Raw genomic sequence first — 20,549 nt, forward strand, 5'->3', positions numbered from 1 at the left:
CCTGGAGCAGATGGGGAATGGTCCCATCCCCCTAGGCAAGGACTAGGAAGCCAGTTCTGAGATTTGCCTAAATCTTGAGCACACACAGGAAACTCCTGGAGAGCATCCCTGGAGACTTGGTCCCCAGCCACGGGGAACGTGACACGAGTAACAATGTGCTCACAAATTCAGTTTGTGACTGGTTCAGAGATAGAGGCTTAAACTTCTTGCTCAAATCTCACTGAGTGCATTCGCCACACGCTCCAAAGCAGATTTGTTTGTTTTATCTGTTTTCTTTTTTTAAAAAAATGAACTAAGAACACCTAGTGTTAATCCTACTCTAAGTGTAAACATTTGGTTCAGTAACTTGAACTGCAAAACAGTGCTAGAGTATTTACTTGGATTTATCATGTACATTTATCACTTACGTTTTCTGGATGCTGAATGCCCTCAAGTGTACTGGGAAGCTACAGGGACTCGGGAGATAGCAGCTGGCAATATTCTGAATAACATTTTCAGAAGTTTTCCAAGCCACTTAGAAAACTGAGCTCAAAGTGAAACAGATACTTAGGAACATTCATCACTTTTGAATATGGGATCTTGGCACTTTGTCTGAGGAAAAAAAAATTGATCCGTGTAAGATTTTTTCAAAAAAGGGAAGTTTTACAGATAAACTAACAGCACTTGATTTATTTCACAAGACAGCCAAGGATGGAAATAGTGGTTCACATTTCTGTTGTAAAGCATTATATATAAATTTAAAATCTAAAGACATATATATACACACACCAAGTTTACTGCAATGCATAAATATATAAACTTTTTCATATGCCAACTAATATAGGTCAGAAAATCAATGTATATAGTTCAAGTTTTGCAGCACTTCAGCATCGTAAAAAAATTTCAAAAAAAAAAAAAAAGGTCAGTGGATTGGCTGCTGCCCTTTTCCCCACCCTCCCACACTCCTCTGCTCAGGAATCAGAGTAATTCCAACCCCACATCAGTGCTATGGAAGAACTGAGCAGAAATAAGTTTCAGAATGGCTCCTCACGGACTATTTAGTGAAATACTGATATTTTGAACTAGTTTGGGATAATATTTCAACATATGTAAGATGATTTCAATAAAGATGATGAAGGTTTACACTAACACAACTGAGGGCAGAGTTTGGCTTGTCTGAGGTCCACAAAGTTGCAGAATGGAAAGTCTTGTATGTAGTTATAATACTGGTTGTACAAAGTCTCTTTTTCTGAAGGGCAGGAGGTATTATTTCTATTTTCTATCTCTCCCATTTTATTCCTTTTAAATAAATACAGGTTATGTCCCACCCATCATAACAACAATGAAATCAAAAATTGAGGTAAAACTGTCCTACCAGCTGATCTTGACTACAAACAAAAGTCAATTAAATATCACTACTGATGAGAACAAGGCTTAGTAAGAAATAAAATGCAAGATACTAAGTTCTTCACTATAACCACACCATAAAACCCAGCTTTCAAAGTCAGACAGCAGTAAACAAGACTGTACTGTAGCACAGAAATCATTAGTAAACCAAGTTTTGATCCCAATTTAAAGTCATTGTACAAATTTTCCTTAACTCTTAGTCCAAACCCCATGTTTTCTGCAAAATAAATATATCCTTGTCACATTTAACCTTTGTTCTAAGAGACATAAAATACACTTTTCTATGATCCTCACTCTTAAAAACCATTCTTAGCTTGCAAGCAATCTGAAGTAAAAAGGAACACCATTTAATTTGTCCTTTTGCTCTTACCAAAAGCAGCAATCATTATTAACTGTTCCAAACATGCCTTCCCTTCTCACTTCAAGGAAAAACAGCCACCAAAGCCCACCCAGAAGTGCACGCCACCCACCTGCAGACCAGTTCATCAGGCTACTCGAATGACAGCGTAGAAAAAAAAACAGTTTACTTCTTTGTGGTGTACGGTATCCGTTTCCTGGGGTGTATCCATTTCAGATTAGTCCATTTTATATATATGTATATTAAAAATATTTGTCGGAATGAAACCGCTGCAAATGAATGAAAAACCGTATGTACACACCTCCACCACTTTTTAGGCACAGACCTTATCTTTTGAGGAAGGACTAGAAATAAAAGGTGCAACGACCAACACCTCCTGTGGCCTCACGCTCCAACAGCAGCACAGCAGGGAGGTTGGTTATCGTGGAGCTTCTGTGTATTACAGCTATCCAGTTCCAGATAGCACACGGATTCGTATCAGTTCCCCGCAGGGGAAACGCACCTGAAATCTTTTTTTTTTTTTTTTTTTTTTTTTGCTTTTCAATAAGCTTCGCCAAAGGAAACCGATTCTCACCAGTTTCAGACACAAAAATCCTCCTTCAATGACACGGTTTAAACTCCAGATGGTTACGACTGAAAGGTGTTTCCTTGATCTCCCCTTTTATTTTCCCCCTTCTCCTCTTTTTAATGTGTACTTAAGTTATTTGTTCCCAAAACAAGTACTGAGACTCAAGCTTTGTAAGCATTTAAAACAAAAACAGTTACCATACCAAAGCACAGCATACAGTGTAAGTTTCAGCTGTAATTTCTCAGCTTTTCCTTTAAATAGAGCTAGATTATGGTGGACTGCACAGAACTCTTCCAGTCTCCTCCCCTGGCAGCACGCGGATCACGGAGAAGGTACGCGGATGCGGAACAACCCCTGCTGCAGCTGCAGTCGGAAGAGTTTGCAGTTGGCGATCCGCAGCGCCGCGCAGCCCGTCCGGCGCAGGTCCGATGGGAACAGCGGCTTAGTGCGCTGCCAGGTGCCCGTGCTCCTCTTAAACTCCCTGACATAGTCATAGTTTGTACCTGAATTAAGGAAAAGAGAGGTGGAACGCTTAAAACTCACCGCAGCTGCCACCACGTTCAACCTCTCGTAAGGCAAAGACGTGAACGAGAGCGGGCACAGGAACACAAATCAGTGTCTGGATGGGTCGTTGAAATCGTCGTCAAAAGGGAACTACTACACTACTACCACATCACATTTCTGATCTACTTAAACCCAACAAATTTGGAATTTCGTTTGCTTGTATTTTGGAGAAAGCCCTGCTACACGCTCATATACGTGCACATGGCCACAAAAGTCTTCCAAATCTCTTTTACAGAGCGTGGCCAAAAGCTGGCAGCTGAGGATGGAGTATGTTTGATAGCACACATTTATTTGGTTGGGATTGAGAGCCAAGAGTCACTATCACATCCATATGAACCACTGGACAATGCCCCTCGAATGCAGAATTGCCTGTTTCCCTCTGCAAAGACAGGAGCTACAACCTCAGGCACTAACAGCTCTTCTTACATTTAGAGAAAAGCAGTAACACGCTCTTAGTCTCGACCACTTGTGGTCTTCAAACTAATTAACCAAATCAACCCAATGCTCATAGCACTGAACTTGTTACTGAAGGGGTCCAAAACCAACCTGTGTGTTTCTGTGTATCCAGCATAACCCCCCTGACCCACATTGACAGAACAGTGTCCCAGCCTCTTATTCTTAAAATGTTCAGTCTCATAAGTGCCAAGTATTCAAAATATTGGAAGAAAATGAGCATAAAGAGGTTTTTAGTCCTGGTTCTGACCTGTATCAAGATCTCCAATCACGTATATGCTGGCTCCGATGGGCACGGCTCCGTACACAAAAGAAGAGCTAGTTGGGATACATAGGTTCTGGTCATTTAGATAAATCCACCTGTAAAAATAACAATTAAAAAACAAGATTTGATTTTTAGTGAGCATGGTTAAAAAAATAATCCAGAGTCTTTCTGCAGCTGTAATCTTTAACTCAAAAGCAGAGTGTACATATTCTTTTGTTCTGTAAAGAGAACGTTGTATAGTTTGGGACAGTCCTGGTTTCTCCTAGCCAAGAAAAGCAGCTACTAGTGCTGTATCCTGAAGTTGCTTAATTTCAGAATTGCTCCACTCATCTGTGAAATCACCTATAATAAATTCTTTTTGCAGCCACCCAGTGTGACCTTCTGGAAGAGAGCAAGAACATTAGAGAGCCAACAGCTGTGCCAGTCAATCTTCCCTACAGAGAAAATTTTAGGCAGTTTTGTCTTAAAATTCGTCCTTAAATTGTCTTTAAAATAAACACATATAAGTTTTAATGATCCATAGTAAGGGAAATAACAAATTGCTATAGCAGAACCTTGTTATTAGGCAGTGTCTCCCCCATATAATTCTTCAACTTCTTTTAAAAGTGCTTTATCAGAGACAACAAATCCTTGCCTGCTAGGAAGAATGCAGCACTTGGCAATGCCTAACTTCAAACAAGGGATAGAAGACAGGAAATCAAAGTGGTAATGGAACTTGGAAAAGAAATGTCCTTTATCTGGAATTGCCACAGACCTTCCCAATCACATACCAGGCTCTTTTCAATCCCTTTCCAGTTCCTACAGTAATTTTCCAATGCCCCTGTGTTCACTGTAAGCACAGGCTCATTTCAACACTACATCAGCCTGATCTTTATACCGAATGAAAAGCATTAAATGCTGGTTTATAAAGAGGTCCAAAAGTTATCAGCATCCTCTCTGTGGTTCTGAAACAAATTCCTACAAAATGCTGCTGCACCTTTGCAGATGCTGTCACAGTTACCATGTATAGACCCTGAGATGTACAAATCAAGGGCATTTTAGGGGACTGCTCCTACACTTTTTATTAAATAATTTACAGAGAACATGAAGGTCTGAGAAACCTTTGAAAATCATCCCATATATTTTCATGGCCATACCATGTTAATTTGAAGGAAAAAAAGTTAGAAAATACCCTCCCAGATACTGCTGATCTTTGAAAATTCTGCATCATCTGAATCCTGATTCAGAAGTAAACTTCTGGCACTGAAGGAGATGCTGCTCCATATCAATTATCTTGGAGACAGAAATCAATTTTTAAAGGGCAAATGAAAGGATTAGTTGTCCATTATTTTGTCTGTGCTGTACACTGAAGGATCAACGCTCTGTGCTAAGCAAGGAAATGGTTTGTAGCTGTCACAGAGGAGGACAGATGAACTAAGGAGAGAAAAGGAGAAGTTCTCTACACTGGTTCAGAAACTCACACATCAAAACAACTTGCACCATATTTCATTAGTTTCCTTCCCTTACTGTAGGAGGACACAGTATTTTCACTGCTTTTAGCAGCAAGTGACCTAGAATTATGAAAACTGAGTAAGTGGCAGAGAAATGCAGAAGGAAGACAGGATTTTTTTTTTTTTTTTTTTTTAATTCTAACTATAGGACCAGGTTAAGGAATGGAAAAAATTCAAATTAGGAGTTTATCTGCACTAGATACCCGAGGTTTTGGAGTTTAAATAAAAAAACCCTAAACCCACAGGGTGAGACTCAAGCCTTTTCCTACTCTGCATCACCAAAGGACAATATTAAAGTATCTGTAGCTGCTTGTGAAAATTCATGCTCAGGCTTTCTCAATGTGTATACTTTAAAAAACAGGCACCACTTTTCAGGAACATTCACAGCAGCTTTAGCAGTTAAAACTAGGAAGGAACAAAGACAGGAAGGGCAAGGGGTCACGTTTCATCAGAATTTGACTGAGCTCCAGCTTAATGTGGGTTGTGCCTGCTGTTTGAACAGTATGGAAAAAACACCATGACCAAAAATTCACAATCTTCAGGAATCTGAAAACAGTCCTTGGAACAGAACTCTTGCGTACTTCCCTGGGATGGCTCCACTCAAACCGAGTCCAAGAGGAGCAGGGGGGAAGGCAAGTCCTGCTGCAACCACGGGCAGAAGTGATGGCTCTGAAAATGAACAGGCTTCCACCCAATTTAAAAAAAGAAAGGAAGGAATCCTGATTTTTTTCAGTCTTAAAGCGAGACAAACAAAATGATCCATCCACGCTGCTGTACTTAACGAGTGGGATGGGGGTAACTGCTTTATTTCCAAGTGGGAAGTAAATAAAGATGTGATACAGAACCCACATATTCCAGACACGTCACCTCAGGATCACCCCAGCTGAGAAAGGAAGCCTGGAAATGAATGGGAGTCCATGTTCCTCTCATCTGACAGTGCTATCAGTTAGTCAGTGTTCTCATTACATGTGCAAAAGCACTTGCTTTTAATGAAATTCCTGCACTCTGACTGGAAGAATGTTGCTAATTACACATACTATGTCACAAGACTATTTAGGTCATTGGTTATAAACTGCTGAAAGCTCCTCCTTATTTTTATGATGTTTCACTAGCAAAAAGAACATTGTAAAGGATATTTTACCAAAGCACTGCTTCTGAAAATTACCTCTCTTTTTTTTATCCCCCTTAATACCTCCAAATTTTCATAATTCTTTTTTGAATTATGAAAAGAAGGAAGAAATCCTACCCCACTTACAGGCCACTAGGGAAAGGCAGAAGTGGCCATACACAAACAGATCATGCAAAGAATCCTAAAGTCAATTTGGGCTCTATTAAATATTTCCAACCATCCACATTGAAAAGAAAAAACCCAAGTGTGTACAGACATCATCCAATTCTCCACTCACCTACGTGGTGCAAAAGGTGCATTATAAATTATGAACTCTGACAGAAAGAAAGTCTGACCCATCAAGGTCTTGAATACGTATTTAAGACTTCCTGCTTTTTATGGAGTAGACCAACACTGGATCACTGAGTGAAGGATACCTTCACATTTCCACCTTCCATTTTCACATTCATTAGATCTGTTTTTAGCTTGATCGATGCTTAAAAAAACAGGATACAACGCACACAAAGCTCAATCTACAGCCTTTGGAACAAAAAAAAAATCTACAGCCTGCAAAAACCCTGCAGTTTGACATAGAGCTTTTTCTATCTTTGGGTTCACTTAAATCCATTCATGCACATGACTCTAAAGACAGGCTGACAAAACATTTATTAATTGAAAAATCTCAGTTACAGCAGCACTTCAAGTATGAGAATTATTTCCTACATTACCCTGTTCACATTTCATGTGGATGCTACTATTCTGTCTCACTTCATTTATTTTATTACTTGTTTATACAGCACAGCTTAACAGGAGTCTCAATGTTTATTTTTTTGCTAGTGTGAAGATCTCAGCATATCCCCAGTCTTTGAAAAGTCTGCGTCATGGTTAAGAATAACAATTTTGAAAGACTCTGCTCTGCGAGCTATTTTGGAGTAAGTTACTGTCAAAGTAAACAATATTAAACAAGTCCAGTCCTTTAATCCTATTCAAGCCGGAATTATGGCAGCTTACATGAATTAATATGTTTGTACACTGATGTGAGTACGTCCTTAGACATTCACGCTGCAGTAAAACCTGTAACAGACACTCAGGCTCCGGGTGCCTGGGATGATGCTGGAGCCTGTGCTCTGGCAATGAGGCCCGAGGCACACGTGGAAATTCGTGCAGGTGACACAGGTGTGCACTGCTGCACGTACCCCACCGCCAACACCATCCCACTGCTGAACTCACAGTCCAGAGAGCTCCCTCCATCCACAGAGACAGTGAACATCGTGGAGTTCTGCACTCACTTCAAAACAGCAGGAAAAGCCCAGAGCTCATTACAAAGTATGCAGTATTGGCACGTAACTATTAAAAAAGTCACGGTGAATTTTAGTTTGAGACTGCTAGAACTGATCTGTTACACAGATCTCTGAAGCCTGGGATAACTGACAGACCCTGGAGCTGAGTGCTGGAACATAACACAGAGACACTGCACCCTCTTCTGGCTACAGCACCCCTGGGCTGAGCTGGGGCCTTCCAAACCCCGGGAGCACCATCCCCAGGCAGCAGCTGCCACCATCCCAAACTGCCACAGGAACACCCACAACCTGTGCCCTGCCTGCAGGTTTATGCTGAGTTAAATTTCTAAGCTCAGAGTGGGCAGTGGCAGAGCGGAAAGGCAAAGTCTGATACCTCAGCTGCCCTCCCCATGTGCCTCCTCCATCAGCTCCATCAGTTACCTCTGCTGCCTCCCCTGCCCCGTGGCAGCACAGCCCTCACAGCACACACCCAGCACTCAGAGCAGCTGGGGCAGCTGGAGCTCCATCACTGTTCCACTGGAATCCTGAAAGGCCTCGGGGATGGCGCCAGGCAAAGACACAACTCCATGCCACCCTGGGTGGCAGGTGTGGGTGCTGCAGTCAGCAGGTGGCACCACGGACTCACCTGCAGCACCCAGGCTGGGCCCTCCCAGCTCCCCAAACTCCACTTCATGGGAGCTCAACCTGCGTCAACCAGTGAAACAGGTTTGAAAAAACTGCTGAGGAATCACGAGCTGTAACCCTCTGAAGAACAGAATTGGGCTGGAAATATTTCAAGTAAATCAGCTGAAAATAGCAAGTAGGAGAGAGGGGAGCACTTATTTCCACAGTTCTTTCTTTTTCAAAGACCTCTTGCAAAACATTAATAAGTTTCTACCATTCCCCCAGCCCCCAGAATGCTAGCAAACACTAAGGGAGCATCAGCCCCTCTGATCTGTCTGCCTCCTTTAACCAATTTAAAGGATGTTCTTCTGCAGCTTCATTTGATTATAGCTAGTTTAGACATCACTTTGAACAACAGAGAAGACCTCTTCATACAGAAATTAAAGTCTCTTTACAACCATATCTTGCAAGAAAATTATATAATGAATTTACATCTACTGTTCTATTTTTGTGTCCTTTCATACAGGTCACTGTCATAAATCAGTCTTGATCTTCTAATAAAGACACGCTAATCTCCTTCACTTGTTAATAAGCCTTGAAACATCTGACCACAAAGTCTTTTTGAAATTTAATTTATGAAAGAAGAATAATCCAATTTAGTTATATGCAAGAAAAAAGTCACTGGAGGAACCAAGCTTGTCAGTTATGGCTGGAGAATAAGGTGACTAAACTATAAGGTGACTATATAAATATAAAACTATAAAATAAGGTGACTATAAGGTGACTAAAAAATTCAATGTAAGGTAACATTTTGAATGGTTACCAGGTATTGTAAGGTGGATTGCACTACCAGAGCCAAGTGATAACAAATGAAGTAATCAGAAGCAAATTCAAAACAAACAGAAGGAGATGAGCCATGCAGCGTGGTGAGGTGGCTGTGGGATGTACAGCATCCATAGTGTCTTTCCTATGGCAAAAGCCTATATGGGTGCCATCAGCGATAAATGCTTGGAAGAGAAATGCATGAAATTTCTCATCTCTAGTTTAGGAATTCCCTAAACTGCAAATCTTGAAGAAATATCCCTGTAAATACACACATTCCTCTGTAGAACCATGGAATCATTTAGGTTGGAAAGGACCTGTAATGAGCACTCAAGAGGGAGCCGTGGGCAGGAGCAGGGGTGGGGGCAGCAGTACCCTGAACTTGGGGAGCTTGCAGAGTGCAGGTGAAGAGCCACAAACTCCCTGTGTGACCAGGGTGCTTCTCCTGCTCAGGGACACTCAAGACCCACATGGTGGCTCCACGGCTTTAGGCTTGGCATGTCAGAGGGAAAAGTGGAGTGGATGAGCCTTCAGTAACAGCCCAAAACATGAAATGAGCAACAGCTACACAACACAGAGCTCATGTGCTTTGGAGTGCAGGAACAAGGGGCGAGGGAACAGGCAGATGACTGGATGGCAAGCTATTTTTTATGTTTAGAGCTGCAGCCAGTTACCTTTTAAACTCATCATGATAAAACTCTGATTTGCACGTCACCATCTCACTGGCTTGGCTGTCGTCACGACTCCTGACCCCACCAAATACATAAAGCTCAGAGGCAACTCCACAGGCCACTGCCCCAAATCTGAAAATCCAAATGAGGAAAGAATATTAGTGCAATGTATCAAAACCCTTTTGCATACCCTTGTGAACTGTCTTCATCTTTTACTCTTTTATTTATTTATACACACAGATGCCTTAAATATCCAACAAGACAAGATGAGTCATGGGTATTAATTGTAAACGCCTAATTCAGATCACAAAAGAAAAAAAAAACAGTAAAAATATTTCTTTCTAAAAATATTCTGAACTTCCAATTGAACTATAATTTCTAGTTTTCATTTTGCATCAGGGAACTATTGCTTGTAACATCAGGGCTATGTTTCTACAAAATTTGTATTTATTGCTTGGATGCTTGTCTTTACTCAGCCACATGTTAGCTACAGGCCACCACGACTCAGAAAGACCTGGTGAGATTCATAGGCCACCTTCACAGATTCATCAGAAAAAGGACATTTTCCCCCCATCAGAGGGTTGGAAAAGCAATCTAGACCCCCCCCTTCCATTTTCCCTCACCTCCTCTCTTTGAGAGGACAGATTGCTGTCCACTGCTGAGTCCTGGGGTCGTAACACTCCACAGATTCAAAGAGTTTTCCGTAGGAGCCTCCACCCATTGCATAGATTTTCTTCTTCATAGCTGCATAGCAGCCAATCTTACGGAAAAAAAAAAAGAAAAATATATCTAGAATGACACACAAATGCACAGTATTGAGAGCTCAAAGCTGTCTATACACACAGGGTTGCCTGTAACATGTCAAACAATGCAAAGAATAAGGAATTTGGTTTGGTGTATAAAGAGAGAAGCTGCTTGCTCCCATTTCGAGACTATTTGCTACAGCTTTTACTCAAAGCAAAAGATTAAAATATATTTTTATATATATATATATACATACATATATCTGCATTGACATTGTTTAACAAGAGGCAACACAATAAACAGGATGCAGTTTTTACCTTTCTAACCATGGTCAAGTCTGGCTGCTTGGTCCAGGTCCGGCTATAAATATCATAGCTCTCCATAGAGATCAGCTCCCTTTCACCATCCTCGCCTCCCAGAATATACAGAATCCCATCAATCTCTACCACACCAAAATTATGCCGTGCCTAAGGAACATCAATAAAGTCAACAGTGAAAAACAAAACTGCAATTGTGAATAAATAAATACAATTATATTTTTCACAGTATCTGTCTGCAAAGTGCTATTGGTGTTATGCCTGGCTTTTATTTTGTTTTTGTTTTTTAATGGTGAAGTTCTAAGCACCAGCATAAGATTATTAATTTAATCAACTAAACAAACAAAGGGTATCCAAATAACAACAACAAAAAAAGCAGAGCAGCAGAAGCCAAAGAGACCACACAGAAATCTAAGAACAGAGCTTGGCCATATTTCAGTTCCCATAGTAGTGGTCTCCACAATGAAGCTGTTGCTTTCAGGTCTCTATAGCAGCAAAGCCTGAACCCATTCTCTGTGCAAAGGCAGCTTCTATTTGGTATGTCTGAGCCCAGCTAACCCTCAGTCTCACAGCAAACACAGCACAAGCAGGAAACTTAAGGCATCATAACTAAAATTGTAGCCAAATCTACATGCCTTTGTCAACCAGAGATTGCAAAGAGGAAAATCCTGTGGTAAACAACTTCTTAATAAACACCCTGTGCTGATTTGTAAAGATAAAAACACAGGTGTATTAAGGATATATGTTTACTAATAACAAACTGTTACTTTTGGATGGAATGTAATTATGAAGAAGGAAGCATTAACTCAAACCAAACCTAAATATGTCTGTGCAAGCCAAGTTCTGTATGTTGGCCAGTCCTCTGTCCATCTTTTCTGCACAGTCCGATCCCTTTGTCCATCTCAGAGGTCTCTTGTTTTAGAAGGCCAGTACACGCAGAACATTAAGTATACTATAGGACTGATTCATTATGAAATTCCTGAAATTTTGTAGTTCATCTTACAGTTAGCTCTTCACCAATTGTTTAGTTTTTCCAGATCCAGCAGTCAGCATCAGACCACAAGAACAACAGGATATAAACAGAAGTCAGTGTGTAGCATGATATTGAATGTGTAAGATGCAAGCGACTGGAGATTCAGAATAAAATTTTGCAGAAGAAAAGGAACATTTTGCCAAAGTAAAAACTTAAATCCCAACAGTTAGATAGAGATCTTGCCTCATGCATTGGTGGTAAGGAACTCCATGAATTGGTGTCTGGATCATATTTCTCTCCAGAGCTTAGCGTTCCCTTGTTTTCATCCTGACCACCAAGCACAAATAAAAATCCTTCTGTAAGACAAAATGTAACATGATCTTAGAACAGAACTCTCAAGAAGAAGACTCACATCCACACACTGAGCAAAACAACTTGACTGGTGAGCTGTATTCTGGAATTCACCAGGAGATCCAGACCAGTCACAGGTCAGACTCTGGACTAGAGAAGGTAAAGCACATACTTACATCTGACTCAAGTCTACCCCTGCAGATACCCTTCAACATATTCAGTGATGCAGCAACTAGAATTTACTTAAAACATGAAATACTCCTGGAGAGACAGATGCAGCAGATTCCCACAAAAATGTTGCAGGAATAGTGGTTTTAAGACACTCGGGTGACAGGGATTTTCACAGAATCAGATACAGTTTTGGGCAGACAAAGGGGAAGCATGAAATTATCCCAGTGCAGTCAGTATTGAAGAAAATATATTATTTTAAGCTGTATCTCAGATTTTGAGGCACTGGTAAGTTTTAATAACATTGACTTTACAAAGACAAAGTTCCCCTTTACCTGCTGACAATACTCCATGATTGATCCTTGGAATACTCATAGGAGCAAGTTCAATCCAGAGCTGTCTATTGGGATCATAAAGAGGACACATACACCGCATCACTGAGGTTGGTTTCCGTGATCTGAACACAGGGTGGGGAGGGAACAAGCAGAAACAGAAAGACAAAGACAGAGATTTACGAGTTCACTGTTAACACCTTGTGTCCAAAGCTCACTTGTTCTTGTTTTCCTGTTTTTTCATCACGTGGCATTTCCCTGGTAAGGAGAAGACCCCCAAACCAAACATGTAAATTGAGTTTCTACAGACTTGGAGACATAAAAAGCTGATTCACTGCATTCCTACTGTATCTGCCTGTAACCACTTTTTATGAACTTTGAATGAGCTAAGAAGAGAGTATTAGTAATGTCTGAGTAAAGTGATTCACAAACTGATATGCAAAATGCTATCCAAGTGGTTTACTACGTTTCTATAAAGAGCTAACATCTAAATGCTAAATTTATTTAAACAGGACTGAATCCTCCTTTCTGCTGCAGGGGTACTCAAGAAAAGAAAGGGATTATTGTGTGGAACAGGAATTTTCACCTTATCTCAGATGCACCAATAATGATTTTTTTTTTTTTTTTTTTTGGAACCACATCTATTATAAACAAAGCAGTTCAAAGCACATGTTCATTACTTCTAAGTTTTGTTATAGATGCTTTTCAGATCATCAGAAATTATTCAGTTTAAAAAAAACCCCAGCGAACACTTACTGAACAAACAACCCTACTCTAAGCTTACTACAGGTTGACCGTCAGAAACAAAATAACTATTTATTGCTGAATCATCCCCGAAGGTATTTTAGGCGTGTCTGACCAACCTAAAAGAAACTCAAATGATAGAGTAATAAGCAACAGGTGCACATATTCTCTGCTCTCTGAGTGTTCAGAGCGCCGTGAGCGCTGGCACCGGGAGCAGCTGTGATGCCACCGCACACTTACACTCTCTCTTCCCCCCCAACAGTCACGATGCACTCGGAGTAGCCCCGGGGCTTGAAGGAGGCCAGCATGGCCTCTCCTTGCTGCGGGGGTGTCAGGGGGATGTTGTTGCACTCCTTGACGATCTCGCGGACCAGCGGCTCGCTCATCATCTGCTCGCGCAGATAGGCTGCGTCCAGCCCCGACACCCACACCGCCGACATGACATCCTTCATGTGGACCTGGGGGAGGCAGCAGGGACACAGAATCACCCCCAGCACGGAGCCACACGTGCACACAGATGCTTCTGTGTTGAGCAAATACTTGAGAGGTTTTGATGCTGGTACGTAATAAATTATACGACACGGTGTTGGTAAGAAAATGCATCAAACCCTCCAAGTTTCTGTATCAATGTGCTACTTGCTTTCTCACCGTGTAAAATCGTCAAATGTCAAAATGGTGCTTTTTTTCTTAATGCCTATTAAATAATAAAGGCAGGAGATGATAGATCACCAACACAGCTTTCACCTTTTTACTGCAATGCCATGGTCTGCATTTCAGGCAAAATTCAATAAATTCTATAAGAATAGTCCTGAAAGAAACAGATCTATCTCAAGTTCCCACCGATTAGAAAGAACACTCCGATTTGCGCCACGTTCAAAATACAAACATTTAGATGTCCTGACCTTTCTGGATTCTGAATCATGAGAAATCCACCTAATGACCGCTTCAAAGACGTATCTTTCGTTTCCAACATTGAGCTTTTCCATCGACAGCACTTCTTTCAGTTTTTGAGGAGTCAGTTCCAAGAATTCCTCTGTGCTGCTGACATCTCGAAAGTGAGTTTCCAGATACTCTGAGGCAAGGTAGTGAACATGATGCAAACAATAGTGCAGTGCAAAGTCCCGAATACCAATACAGTTCTCAGCAGCTATGCAACCTTCTAAAAACTCACAGCAGAGAGTTTTTAAGTCTGTAAGCAGCAGGAGATCAGCTGCCTGTACCACATCTTGGATAGTTTCTTCATTTAGCCTGATCTGCAAGAATTAATTTAGAAGTTATAGCTACTATCACTCATTTGTTCCATGACATGCCTGCATTCATTACACTCATTCTCAGTGGCTGAAGAATGGAGTATTACTGCCAGTGTAAAAATTAGCAGAAACTGATATGACTGCTAACCATTTATTAATTAACAGAGGGTTGGAATGGGCATTTGCTTGACAGAAGGTGTGAAGCAGAAATTTTCATAAGTTCCTGAAGTAACCAACCATAAAATTGCTCTTCTCATCCAGGAACCTAAAATGAGTTTTGCTGTAATAAATAAATACTTTTTTTAAACATACATGCAGCAATGAATTTCAAGCCAAATCTGCTTTTATTTCTATGCTGAAAGCTAAACTTGTTCAGCAATCTCAGTCTGGTTCCAAATAAACCAGACACACTAACTTTAATTCCTGCTAAGCTGCTGGCAGGCAGATCTGGTAAGAGGCCAGAGAGGTGTGCGAGAGGGGCAGGCAGGGAGGGAAGATGCCTGGTGTCTGCAACGCTCAGTGATGGGGTCTCCATCTCTGTGGCTACCAAAGCAGTCCTCTGTCACAGCTAACAAACACTGCTTGCTTTAGAGCAGGTTACTGAAGGTAGCCACCAATTTTAATACAAGCATTTGACATCGACTCTGAATTTTAAAGTCCTCCTCTGCGGCACAAGAAGAGCAGAGACAACTCCCGCAGAGCCTACTGCCTTGACTTTGTATGCACAGTCCCACTCTGCAGAAGTTTTATCACAAAGCTTTAAACACCTTTCAGGATAGTAGTGCTAAAACTCAAGTTATTTTGCCAAATAGTGAGGTTTAGGGGTTTTTTTAATACCATACCTGCCCACTGAAGATGTAATCTAGTATCTCTTTCATGATATCAACAGATATCCCTTCGAGTTCAATCTTGTATGTTGAGCCATCATCCTTTGGAGGATTGTAATTCAATTTTGTTCTAAGAGAAGAGAAAAAAAAAAAAAAAGAGGAAAATTCAAAATCTGGGCATTGCTTGCTCTCAGTTTCTGAAGAATCTGAGATCTCAGAATATGGATCTCTTGAGCCACAACAGAGATGTTAAAAGCTTTCAATGTGATGGAAAAAATTGTGCCTTGAATTAGCATGTAGGTATGGCCTCTGATACTGCTCATCACATTTCCAAACTGAACAAATCTGTCAGACTTGCAAACTACCCAGGCCATCAAAGAGCCAAAGTATTTTTTATCCCAGCTCATTCATCACAAACATTCAAAAACTTCACTCAGACCTTCCAACAGAACATCAGCTCTGCTGACAGATGAAACACAAGAATTTGCTTTGATAAAAGTGGGGGGGGGGGTGGGGGGGAAGCAAAACAAAACCAGAACTTTTTTTTTACCAAGGAAGAAATAATTAGAGTTAGCAGATGTGATCAGAATATTCACTGACAGCACAAACATTTGGATTGCATTACCATTTTGTGTAGTTTATGATGTTATCAGCCTAATGCTGTGCCTGGCTGTAACCGAGCCATGCACTCACGGTTGCAGGAAACAGCCCATGTGCTGCTCAGCAGAGCTTTAAATATTCATCTACATCAGTGGACACTTCACTTAGAAGCCATTTCTTTAAACATACCAGGAGCACTGTGATGTGCCTGTGAATAGAATGTTAGGGGCTAGGGGAAAATGTGAGGAAGTAATAATAGCACAGCAGAGACCTTGATCTCCAGTCAGCACAAACACTTCTTCCAGGAGACACAACTTTAAGTGTTCAAAAGGGAGCAGCATCCACCAGTCTGGTGCAAGCAGCCACAAGAGCTAATAAAAGATAATTTTTAACATATTTTTCCACATTTTGGTCAATGAAGAATACATTACATAAAGACAAGAAAGTTTGTTTCACTACCTCTGTGTATATATAGTGACCTACATCTACACCACAGGACATTAAAATAAAAGCTTTTAAAACTTTTTAACATTCATTTGAATATATCCTTAGATAGAATAATTTTTTTTTTTAATGTGAAAATCTGTGGCTTTGCTAAGCTGAAAGTGTCCAGCCTCTTACTATCTGCACTCACGCTAAGCAAATACATAAATAGGTCTTAGCTAAGGGCAGATTCTGCCTCACTTACTCATATTGGAATAAATTAGTTTCTCACAAAATAAGCCGTAACTCACATCAAATAAAACCTTAGACTGTAAGGAGCTATTTTTAAGTGTGAATAAGGGCAGTAATTTTAGCCCTTTAGTTCATCACACTTGTGGTCCTGTCTTCTCACCCCTTTTCTGCCCTGCAGAACACCTGGAGATAGCGGTGCTGGGGTGCCCAGGTACCACTGCACCAGGGCTGGAGCTGCTCCAGCCTGTCTGCACAGCACCTGGCACGAGTTACAATACAAATAACAACAACAGCGTGGCGTGGGTTAGGAAATTGTTTATTTCCTAACACTTGGAAGGGGATTAGGAAAATTATGTGACTCCCATTAAAGTGCATGCTGCAATAGCAGGCCCTGATTTTCAGCTTGTCAGCTGAAAACTCCTGTCCCAAATGCACATTTCCAGCAGAATGTACAACGTGTACCTCAACCCAAGCCATCCTTGCCCATGTGCAATGTGCATTTTTCATGTCTACAAGCTCCAAACGAGCCACAGAGCAGATACACACAGGGCAATGTGCCTTTTCACTTAGAACAGAGCAAAGGCTTCTTTACACACATCTTCAAATCTATCCAAACTACCTCAAATTACACTTGAGTTCTGGGGCTCTTGGTTTGTAACAAAAGGCACTTCTTTGTTTCCTAGGATGAAACTTTTCTTTTAATTTAACATAAAATGTATCAAGGTTCACGGCGTCTGGCTTCCTCCAGCAAAGACAGTCATTTGGGTGATCCCTGGATGTCACATGATTCAGGTACCTGTAAGTAGCTGTTATGATCAAATACACAATATCTACACAGAACCTGGGGTCTCCAACACATTGTGGGGCTTAAAACAGGTCCAAGGCGTACAATAAGCATGTTGATGCCAGCACAAATGGGGAGATTAGGGAAAGGACTCGTGCTATTTATCACTACCTTTCATCTTAGCATCACCCGTACACACCCAAGCTAAATCACCTTATTGCATGGACTTTACACTGACGCTTCCTGGTAACAAGAAAGTGTTGTTCAGAGGTTTTGGGTCTTATCAGTGTAGATGTTCTAATTACTGTGTGCTTTTTCAGGCATCAACAGTCTGTAAGCTGAAAAGAAATTACCTAGGCCCTAATGCAAGGCCAAAACATAAAGCCAAAGCAGAGAACAAATAAAATTACTTCAAAGTTACAGATACTTGTATCTAGGCAAACATTCACCTTATGCAAATGCTTCCCAGTTCAGATTAAGTTTTGTTCCTATCATCTGTCACAGGAAGCAATAGCGATCCATCTGTCACATGATTTTAATGTGTTGGTTAATAAAATACAAGGTTATTTATTTCAGTACAAGTACTTCTGGGATATGCCAAGAGAACCATTCCCAAAGGGAGCTGGAGGTACTCCTTGTCACTCATGTCAAAACTGCAGGACAGCTAATGGCAGTTGGGAGGAGAGGAGGAAAAATAAGATGCAGGGACATATTATAACCAGGTTTGGGGCGGGAAAAGTTTAAGGAAAAAAAAAAATCATGAGTCCAAATGGAAAGAATGCTGAAGGAGGAGAGAAAAGTAGGAGGTGTGCAAGCAGAGCAAGGAGCCACATCCCCTCCTGCATCACCGAGCACCAGCTGTGACCTGCACCCACACCTCGCCAGCAAACTGAGGCCTGGGCATCCCTGTCATAACACACAGAGACAGAATGAGAAAGTTTCCAAACACGTTTGTTCCCAGTTCAGAAAGACAATAGGCAGCATATGAAGAAATACTTAACCCTCTATCAAATTTCACTTTAGAATGTAAGTTACCAGCTATCTTAAGCAGAGGCTTTCCAATCTGTCAGCATCAGAAGGAGGATGCCCTCTTTCTGCCATGCTCCTCCTCAGGGTGATTTATTCAGCCTGTGATTTGTGTGGCTGAGAGCTGGAAGTGGCAACCAGCAACCCAAGGTGCAGGGAAGCGCCAGCTGCAGCACAGCTGCTTCTAACACAGGCCTGGGACAGCTTCCTACTGCAGACAACATTTCTAATTACTTTAAAAGCACTCCAAGCTGTCAAACCACAGCAGAAAATGCTGCCTCAGTCTTCCTTAATTCAGATGGATTCAGAACATCAAGATCTAGAAGGAAATAACCCTCCCAGCCAACCAAACCCCCATGAGTTGGGAGCAGAGCAGAGCCAAGACAGAGCTGGAGGAAATGAAACAAGGTAACTTCTTCATCCTGTTTTCTCAAGTAATTTAGTTTTGAGCAACTTGACTCCATACACGTTTTAAAACAATAATTTCCATTTTTTAATTAAGATCACGACTGCGAGTTGAAATTGCTTCCAGTAGCATAAAACTGTTCTATAAAAGCTCAACATCCACCCCAACATCTTGTGCCTCGTCAGGAAAACTGCTGGCACACACAACACCTTGAGCCAGTGGCAAAAGAACAAATGGGTTGATGTTGTGTTTTGATGTTGTCTGTGTGACAAATTTAGAATCTGCTGTTCCACATCACTAAAGGAATACAATCCTAATGAGTCATCTGAAACGCTCTACATGAGGCAGAATGAGGATAAAAATTCCAGTACCTCTTCTGTATATGTAAGCAGTATAAGCAAGGTGAATCCTCAAAATGAAAACACAGGCTCAAGAACTGATGTTGATGCTGCTAGGAACAACAATTTACCTCTAATGACATAAAACAGATTCAAATAATAAAACAACAAACACCAACCCACAAGCAAAAAGCAAACCTACAGGTAAATTAAGACTGTCCACACTTCTTGTTAAAATTAGGATGGAACTTCCAACTTACTGTTACATTAAAAGAGCAAAACTAATCAAAATGCAATTAATACTTCCAACCTCACAGTCAATCCCTGTGAAATCCCCCCACTGTTGTGGGACAGTTAAGATTTATTAGAAGCAGATTGAAAACCCGGTTTTCTTACATTTTACAGTTGAAAGTTTACAGGAGGGGAAAAAAACTCAACTACACAAAACAACAAACAAAATGAAAATTCAAATTAAGAACATGGTCACCACCGACACCACTTGCTTTCCTGAGTCAGACATAATTTCGTGGGAATATTTTCATCTTTGAAATCTCTGCTTTATCTGTGAAGTATTAAGAAGAGACAATTGATGTGTTTTTACAATGGTCACCAAAGTTATACAGAGAACAAGAGCACAGCTCTTGGAAAGCATTAATCCTTAAGGGCCGGTATATCGGAACCTAAACAAGTAAACACCTGTCTGCAAAGACTGTGCCTACGAGAATGCTCCAGACCACAGTCACCCAAGCAGATTGTTGATATTTACAATGAACAGGCATCAAAAACTCTGGGAAACAGGAGACAGACGCTTTGGGTTCGATGCTTTGCAACACCAAACTTTTACCTGCACCCACGTCACCGCGGTGCAAACGCAGCTCCCTGACCTACTTACACCGCAGGGTGTCAGGAACCAGACTGCTGGAGACAAGAGGGAGACACTTGTCTTTTGGAAAGGAGCTGACTTCCCAAATTAATGATTTTGCTCCAGATTAGGCGTTAAGGGCTGGTCTACACACGCTTTGCCGGTATTGCCACACTAGCAAATTTAATACTCAAGTAGCAAAGCTGTCCTTCGAAACCAAAGGGCAATAAAATTGGGGTTTGATGATTTATCCTCTACCTGCACCAGTGTTTTGGCCTTCTCCAGAGAGAATCAGCATTTTAAAATGAAGTTGGACCTCCAGCAAATGGTTCCAGCAAAGACATGCACCAAACCTAAAACACGCTCGCAAGGATGACTCAGTCCCAAAAATGGCAAGTGAGTACTTGGAGATTTTGCATCACTAAGGAGAAAACAAAAAAAATCTGCTTTTGATGCAAACATAAGGTCAGTTCAAGTCTCCTGGCCTGGGCTTCCTTATGTAGGTTTGAGTCTTTCAAGTACAAGCTTTCCATGGTAAATCTAATTAAGTCCTACTTAGGACT

The 20,549-nt window shown here is 41.1% G+C and overlaps 1 protein-coding gene across 1 annotated transcript in view; it reads right to left on the reverse strand.

Annotated features, from left to right (window-relative positions):
* Positions 1 to 1,011: 1,011 nt before the first annotated feature.
* GAN (gigaxonin) overlaps positions 1,012 to 20,549 on the reverse strand; it is a 28,107-nt gene continuing 8,569 nt past the window's right edge. The window contains exons 2-11 of the mRNA XM_040075563.2: positions 15,311 to 15,425; positions 14,121 to 14,471; positions 13,459 to 13,676; positions 12,478 to 12,599; positions 11,867 to 11,979; positions 10,651 to 10,800; positions 10,213 to 10,349; positions 9,593 to 9,721; positions 3,580 to 3,689; positions 1,012 to 2,815 (exon numbers count right to left, since the gene is read on the reverse strand). Coding sequence (XP_039931497.1) covers positions 2,634 to 2,815; positions 3,580 to 3,689; positions 9,593 to 9,721; positions 10,213 to 10,349; positions 10,651 to 10,800; positions 11,867 to 11,979; positions 12,478 to 12,599; positions 13,459 to 13,676; positions 14,121 to 14,471; positions 15,311 to 15,425 — 1,627 coding nt within the window. The 3' untranslated portion in view covers positions 1,012 to 2,633. The remainder of the gene's footprint in view (positions 2,816 to 3,579; positions 3,690 to 9,592; positions 9,722 to 10,212; positions 10,350 to 10,650; positions 10,801 to 11,866; positions 11,980 to 12,477; positions 12,600 to 13,458; positions 13,677 to 14,120; positions 14,472 to 15,310; positions 15,426 to 20,549) is intronic.

This window comes from Hirundo rustica, chromosome 11, assembly GCF_015227805.2.
Source record: "Hirundo rustica isolate bHirRus1 chromosome 11, bHirRus1.pri.v3, whole genome shotgun sequence".
Taxonomy (NCBI): Eukaryota; Metazoa; Chordata; class Aves; order Passeriformes; family Hirundinidae; genus Hirundo; species Hirundo rustica.